At 39.3% G+C, this 8,439-nt stretch overlaps 1 protein-coding gene across 1 annotated transcript; it reads left to right on the top strand.

Annotated features, from left to right (window-relative positions):
- Positions 1–1,795: 1,795 nt before the first annotated feature.
- On the top strand, positions 1,796–4,262 carry LOC6634428 (microtubule-associated protein Jupiter). Its single transcript, XM_002057904.4, has 3 exons — positions 1,796–2,019; positions 2,076–2,510; positions 3,102–4,262. The coding sequence occupies exons 1-3, from the start codon at positions 2,013–2,015 to the stop codon at positions 3,245–3,247; spliced, it is 588 nt and encodes a 195-aa protein (XP_002057940.1). The 5' UTR covers positions 1,796–2,012; the 3' UTR covers positions 3,248–4,262.
- Positions 4,263–8,439: the final 4,177 nt, after the last annotated feature.

Genomic DNA, 8,439 nt, shown 5'->3' with positions numbered 1-8,439 from the left:
TTTTTTTTTTATTTTTGTGATTCGCCTATGTGTGCGTGTATTGGTGTGTGTGTCACATTTTTAATTCCGACGCTTACATTCGGGGGGCGTGGCAATTATGGGCCAGGAAGGAGGGGGGAGGGGGGGGGGTGGTGATGGTGAGGGTTGTGCGGTTAAGGGAGGTGTCTGCGCTGTTTATTTGGCTGTTACGAGCGGAAATCCGAGTGCTTTGACTTTTGAGAATTAGCTATTGTGATAACATTTATGTGTGTGTGCGTGGGTGTGTGTGTGTGTGTGGGGGTGTGTGTGTGTGTGTGCTTCAACGCACTTAATTGGGCAAGCGATTGCCTGACTTGCTTACAAATGCGGATGCGAAAACGTGCGAGAGGCTAAAGAAGCGGCACAAAAGCAGAAGCCAAAAACCAGCGGCACGCACTCGACTCACACACACACACACACACAGACACACACACACACAGACACACACATGCGCACACATGCTCACAATATATGTGTGCGTGTGTGCGTGCGTGAATATTGCATGCGATAAATTATTTTAAAGAGCCTGGCTACCCATCCCCCCTCCCCCCCTTTATACGCCCTTCCCTCCGCTTTAGCCCTTTGCATCTATTTATTTGTTGCGCGAGAGGCATCAGTTTTAATATTGTTACGAAATTTATTTACGTGCGCAAAAAAAAAAAAAAAATAATGCTTATAAACACGTTCATGACATGCCACCCCACTCCGCCCCTCTCTGACTCAGCCCCCTCCGTACCACGCCCCTCGCCCGGCCGGGCGTTTTCTGTTACGGCCCGTCAAACGTTTTCATTAATAATTTTTGCTTTTGTTTTTGGCATTTGTCGGCGGTTTTGGCGACTACTCAAATAAAATTTATTGTTTCTGATATTTCTTTAGTCATTATTATTACGCACATTTATTATTTATTATTTATTTATTAATTTGTTTTACATGCGGATTATGCGGGCCGTGACAAAACACACAGACACACACACACACACACACACACACAGACACACACACACACGCAGACACAGACAATTAACGATTGAACGAACGGCGCACAGTGGGACCAGAGCACAAATATGCGCCGAAAAAACTTTAAGGGGAATGTAGGTCTCCAAAAAGTGAACTATTAGAAGTCGGTGTATACAAAAATCTATATATCATGCTTGGCTTATTGAGCTTTTGTTAATTTTCAAGTTATTCCCAAGAAATCAAGAGTCAAAATCGGATTTTTATCGATTTATCGATTTATCGATAGTGAGATTAGATATGGAAACTCGTTCTCAGCATGGAATAATAGAAATATTTGTAACCAGTTTTTATCTTAGAAGAACCTCCATACCAAATGAGATTTTCAAGTTATTCCCAAACACCCAAGCCTCAAAATCGATATTTATCGATTGATTTCGAAACTCGTTTTGTTTTTTTTCTGTTTATACCATATTTCATAAGAATCTACACACAAAGTTGGGTGCACCTACCAAACAATCAAGTCTAAAAATCGATATATATATCGATATATTGAAAATGGTAGATATCGATCAAAGAAATCGGTGTTAGCTATTATAAGTAAAGAACACATTTTTATTTTACAATTAAATTTGCTTTTGACGTGTGTTGACAACAAATGCAACGGTATTTGTTCGTGTCAACTTTAACAGCTAGTCAAGGCATTTGACATGAACTCTAACATACACCAAAGTCTCAAGCATTCAAAGTAGGCAGCGTTTCGCAATTCAGTCGATTTATTTCAGTTGCCAGCGTCTGGTTCAAATTGTATTCAGTCCAAGTCCAGTGAGAGAGCTGAACACAACCAAAATCATTAAAAAAAAAAAACTAAAAAAAAGTCATTGTGCTTTATTTATATTTTGTAAAGTCACTTAGGCAAAATTGTAAATTGAAAAACCTTCGCAAATATTTATATAACAATATAAATACTTAAACCTTTTTATATATAAATATATAGATAGTTAGATTATATATTGTTTACCAGCCCAGTCCCACTCAATATGAGCAGTAAGTACGAATGGGGAATGGAACTGGGATAATTGATAGATCGTTTCTTTGCGCAGCAAAAGCTCAGGATACACAAGGACCTCTCGCTTTCGAACGTGATCCGGCTTGTCCGTTATCGGCCGTGCCCAGCGACGAGTCGGAGCCGACAGCTGATATATTGGACATTGATCGGCCCTGCAAAGATAACGATATCGGCCCCGTGCCGCTCGATAACTATACATTTAGCGAGTCGGACAAACACGACGTTTGTCTGCAGAGTCGCCGCGACTCGAGCACCAATCCGGAGCGTCCATACTCGCTGAACAACATGGACTCGGAGCCAGATCTAAAGGAGCCCCTGGGCCCCTGTGGCGATTACGTTGAACAGTCGCATACGCCGTGCATTAAGCTCGATAATAAGGATAACTTCTATTCGCGCAATCCGATAACCGGCTCCGGTTTGAACGGCGATGGTGTTGGCGGTCTCAAGCCAAAGAAGCTCAAGAATCGAGGTTGGTTTATTGCATTATATACATATATTAGCTAAACACGATACGATAATGACACTGAGATAGGCGAGGCGTTTCGCATTACGAAAGCGATATATGTCAATGTCGATATATTCGAAAGCGATATATCCAAATATCGATACACTGTCAGTCTGTCCGTCGGTCTGTGGGTTCGTCTGAACTAAGCGGAAACTAGAAAAGTTATACCTAGAACTGGCTTCTCATATTCCTTCAGGCTTTCTGTATTTTTTCATTTAATCGATAAATATCGATCTTGATAGCTTTCTTAACATAGCTCAAAACATATATACAAATGCCACATTCTTTGCGAATATAATATTCACATTTATCCATAGCCCAACGATGATAGATAGATCCGTATATAGGTTTTCGTAAAATATATACATAAAGAGTTTCCCCACTTCCGTGTATAGATAAATATCGATTTTGAGACATGCTTCCCTTATATTCGTCATATCGAAGACCAATGGGGGCCCCCCTAAAAATTACCATCGCCTATCTCGTAAACAGCTTAAACGCACCGCAGCATCTATTTATTTAATTTTCTTTCGATATTTATTTGACGCTTTATAGAGGGCAATCCAGTTACTGGAGAGGGTTATAAGCCGGGTGCAACTGATTTTATACAGCCGGCGATTAAAGAGGGCAGCCAGCCAATGAATAGCAACAACAATGGTACTCGTGTTCCACCCGGCGGCTATTCGTCGGGTCTTTGGTAATTTGTACAAATTTTCACCAGCCCTGCAACAACACGTTCAATATAACAAAACGCATGGAAAATATAGATTGCAAACGGGAGTTAACCTCACTCTCCGCGATTTGCATACCTTGAGGTTCAGCAAGCCGCAGCAGAGCAAAAAACACGGAAGGATAAGACAGCTTTAAAGGACGAGCTGTTCACACAGACAACAAAATACCGAAAATACCAAATACTACAATAACAAAGGCATCTGAGGAGATCTCTAGCCGTTAACACTAAGAAAATGCTGAACAAGACTAATCTCTTCTAGACCAGAATATACCATGTTATATTTTTGCCAAGGAAAAACAGTGTTATAAATAGCGCTTACGACGTCGCTTACACTAAAAATACGAAATACGAAAAAATACCAAAAATGCCGAAAAATACAAAAATATATAAACTGCGTTAACCACGAGCCGCTCACTTAAAAGCCATCTCTAGCCGGATCACTCGAACAATACAAAAAATACTAGCCTTATATTTTTGCCAGAAAAGACATCAGCGAAGAACTGCATTAACCGCAAATTGCTCAATATAAGTATATTAATAAAATACCAAAACCAAATCTGTTAAGAAAAAGTAGATAACGAAAATACTAACTTTATATTTTTGACAAAGAACAACACAAGCGTTTACGACGAGCCGTTTTTACACAATCTAAGTACCACAAATACTAAAACATAGCGCTACAGAAAATATCAAGAGAAACGGTACAAAAAATACTTGTTTTAAGCCGAAATACTTAAAAAAGAAATACTAAGTTAGAGCAAAGTTTTTACACCACAAACAAGACCGAATTTGTACTACACTTTTATCAGTCGTTTTCTTGCACCTCAAATCAAGCTATATCCACAATTCTAGCAGCTATACACCCCCAACTATCCTCCTCCACACACTATACTCTACCCTCCGATTTATGTATATATATATATATGTATTTGTTTTATAATGTTTTATATTGCCAGATAAATAAAATACGTAAAGAAAAACTATGAGTACCAGTCTTCACTAAATTGAACGGAACTAGTTCACTTGGGAACCAAAAGTCGAGCTTTTCAACTGTAAATTGAACCACCCCAAAAAATTCTTTGCACGCCTTGAAAATACCCTGTATTATATGCTTTAGTTGCAAGTTGAATATTCTGAACCTACAAAATTATATTTTTAATTTAAATAATTTTTAGTTAATATTAATGTGAATGTTTTCATTTGCTTCGCTGTTTTGTGGTGCACCAAAAATACGACCATGCGAACCACTGTGCGACTGGGACGTCGCCGTCAGCGCTTATCGATAGGCAGAGCAAAAATGTCGTTTGATTTGTTATCAGGTGACGTTTGTTGTTGTTGTTGTTGTCGGCTGCTGGCTGCTGGCGCTGTCATCGTTGATGGCGTTTGTAATTTCGCTTTCGGTATTATGTAATTTATTAACTTTTCATTGAAAGTTATGTGCGGGCGCCGTCCCCGGGCCCGACTCTGGCGCCGCGCTGACGACATCTTTAATTAATTACATTTTAACATGATAATTAATAGTGCCGCGGCCTCCGACGACAGGCGAGACGACAGTTGAACCCACACCGACCAATTGATCGCCTGACAAAACATGACAGACTCCCGCCTCCCCACACACACACACACACACGCACGCACGCACACGTTGCGGGTGCTCAAAGTATTGGCAAATTGCAATTGACACGCAACGGTCACACTGGCCAACTGATCGATAACTGTAAGCAAGCAGAATGCAGCTCTTAGTGTTGGAAAACGACGTGTTTCCCAATAAAGAATCTTTTGGTGCAAGGCAGAGCATGGATTTGTGAAATATGTATGTATGTGAAAACTGTTTAAATACACTCTTAATCGAACAAAATCTTATAAAAAATTGCCCAAGAGCAGTTAAAAATTGCAGTAAAACCTAACTTCAATCAATCAAAATATATAAATAAAGGCAAAACGACAAATTTAATTAAATTCAAAATAAATATCAATCAAATGGAATTTGTATAAAAAGTATTTCATATAACATGCTGCATTTTTGTCAAAATAAATAAATATAAATATATATTTTTTTTGCTTGTTTTTGCAAGACTTTTGAATACAGTGTAAACAGAGAGCTCTGGAATTTTCCAACACTCATCGTTAGTTGCTCGATTTCAATTGAAAGATTGATTTGACATCAAAAGTTTTTTGCTTGCTTTATTTATTTATTTTTTTTTTGAAATAAATGTTGCATGGAAATATTCTGGGCCCATCTCTGCTTTGAATTCACAGAAAATGCTTAAGAAATTTATAAAATTTCATTATAGAAATAAACTAATTGTCAATTCATCACAGTTGTCAATTTTATAGGCTTTCCAAGTGCATAAATACATGCATGAAGGTAAACACAGGCACACACACACACACACACACACACATACTTGCACACACACACATAGAAAGTCAATCAATCATTTAGCTAAACGATGTTAATTGGAATTCAATGTACACTCCAGCACAGAATATCTTCTTGGGCGCCAACTCATGCCCATTGCCTGGTCACTGACATGGGTAGTAGATGGGCGTGGCATATTTGCTTGACTTAGAAAATGAAGCCGGTGAGGGGGGAGGGGGGTGTGTGTGTTTTGGGGTAGCAAGAAACTATACAAAACTTTTCTCTATTGACATTTGAATCTCTATATCTCTGTGTGTCCTGACTGATTGACTGAATGAATGAATGACTGAATGATTGACTAACTGAATGAATGACTGAGTGATTGAATGACGGACTGACTGACGTTTAATTGTAATTAGAAAAGGCAAGCGATATTTATCGAAGAAATGTATATCGAAAAATATATTTTCGATTCATACGCAATCGAACTAGCAAGCGATATTTATCGCATTCGATTAAAGAGTTATCGAAACATAAGAGCAAGATATTTTGCTTAAAAAACATTTTTCGAATTAGCTAGCGATATTTATGCGGCTTTCGGCTAAAAGGTCATGCTTAAAAAAAATATGAATTAAATCTTATTTTTATTTGCGATATTTATCCGAATTTACGATATATTCGTAAAGAAAGTAGAATATGCAAATGCAGCCGTTAGAGCGACAGACAATTGGACTTTAAAATGCTGCCACAAAATACGCAGAGCCATCGAGCTATAATATTATGAAACGGCCAGCGAGCGGGAAGATTTATATATGTATATATATATATATATCAAGCGAGAGACAGCTGGCGACCCGATGAGCACATTGATGATGATGCCTATAATGATACACAAACAATTGGCCGGGCATTTCAATTCAATTCAATTCAATATATGCGACTCAGCCCTGCCCTATGGGTTTTTTTGTTGTTGTATGCTTTATTTTCTTCTTATATTTTTGTGCCCCATGTTTTTTATCTTTCCGCTATGTCCCACGGTCCGGTGCGGTGTCCGGTTGCCAGGAGCCCAAAAAAAAAAACAAAAAAAAAAAAAAAACAAGAAGAACTTGTTTTGACAGTAGCCAAGATTGAGTTCTTATTCAATTTGTACGGATTTGTACTGTTACCCGTTAACCCAGCAACCCGGCTCAGCCCCCTGCCTCTATTGGAATTTATTTCATATTATTGCCCTACGCTGCTGCTGCTTCTTCTTCTTCTTCTACATCTTGTTCATCTTCTGCTTGTTGTTTGCGTCACAACTTGGCCTTGTTTTGGCAACTCTACGGCAACTAGCAAACTTCCTTGGGTGGCTTAGTCCAAGTGCTGCGGCCACAGCTGCAGTTAACTTGCCGCCCTTACACCCAGCCACAATCCCAACCCCAATCCCGGCCAGGCTGCGGTCCGTCCAGTTCGTGGGCACGTCTGTTGTCTTGGCTGCAGGCCTGCGTAGGGCTCAAGTTGGCCCCAACAATTGACTCCGGCGACTGGACACTGGGCTGCCAATTGGCTGCCAGCTGCCCGCAAAAGTATGCTACAAATTTGTTGCCAGCATTTCAAGCACTTGCTACAGTGCATGCTCGCTAAACGCGCTTGCACATAACTTCAAGACTATTTTGTGAGAGCTTCTTCTCATTTCTCGTTAAAGTTTTGATGGAGAGATAAGAAATCAGATCCAAATACAATACGCACTGAATAGAATGCATTTTAGGAGTTTGCTTTTGAGATAGCTCATAATACAGCTATCGATAAGAGAGATATCGATAATATCGCCTTTAATAATTGCCGCAAACTAGTATTCGAAAATACAGATATCGATAACAAAACTATCGACGATATCGCTTTCAATGATGTCAGTAACATGGTTTTTGATAATGAATGTGAATGTAATACGTTTCGATAACTCAGTTATCGATAGCAAATTAATCGATTTTGTTTTCAGTAATGTCGTTTTCGATATTTTAATTACACACTTTTGTGCATGTCACACTAGCGTGTACACACTGTACATGGGCATGTAAATGCACATGAGCTGTAACTGACCATGAGTTCGTGACGACTTACGACTTCGAGTGGGTTAAGGGAAGGCGACCTGCATTGCAGCGGCATTTCTTGGTAAGTCTTCTGGTGCTCTTTTGTTTGGTGTTTTTTGTTTTTTTGTTTTGATGCCCTGAACCCATTGAGAATGGCTACAACGGGTATATTGGTTTTCTGCCAATTTATGTAGCGGACAAAAGGTTGGGTCCAGCTCCGATATATTCAAATTATAAATATCTGTCTGTCTGTCTATCTTTAGGTATTAATGCGTTGATCCTAGAGATTCGATTCGAATTCTCGATAAATCGTTCTGGTTTTATGAAATCGATAAGCAACGATAGCAATCGCCTTTTCTTTTTTAGGCATATGAGAAAGCCATTCTTCTCGAACTTATGCTTCAACGAAGCCCTGGCAATGATCGGACCATGAGCACCGAACTTAAATAACAAGGCATGGCAAGAAGAAGCACGGTCTGCAGGGCATCGCCTAGTCGGGCACACCCGTCTAGAGCACTCTTGTTGGTTTCATTTGATAGTTTTTTGGTCTAATCATACGGTAAAAGTTTGCTTTTGGCAATTGCTTATTTTAGTAATTGGCACTTTTTGGCTGTTATCGATAACTGTGCGTGACCAGTGCTGCCACACGCCAAGAAAAAAAAAACAATACAAAACAAAGCAAAGGTATAGAAAAATTAATCAACTTTTTGCTTGATGCGTCGTTTCTGG

This window comes from Drosophila virilis, chromosome X (genome assembly GCF_030788295.1).
Source record: "Drosophila virilis strain 15010-1051.87 chromosome X, Dvir_AGI_RSII-ME, whole genome shotgun sequence".
Classification (NCBI taxonomy): domain Eukaryota; kingdom Metazoa; phylum Arthropoda; class Insecta; order Diptera; family Drosophilidae; genus Drosophila; species Drosophila virilis.
Note: the sequence above shows the minus strand (reverse complement) of the source record. Positions and strands in the feature narration are given on the sequence as shown.

Coding starts and splice junctions, on each gene's coding strand:
- LOC6634428 (XM_002057904.4), top strand. Junction 2,511..3,101: donor AAAGAAGCTCAAGAATCGAG/GTTGGTTTATTG, acceptor GACGCTTTATAG/AGGGCAATCCAGTTACTGGA.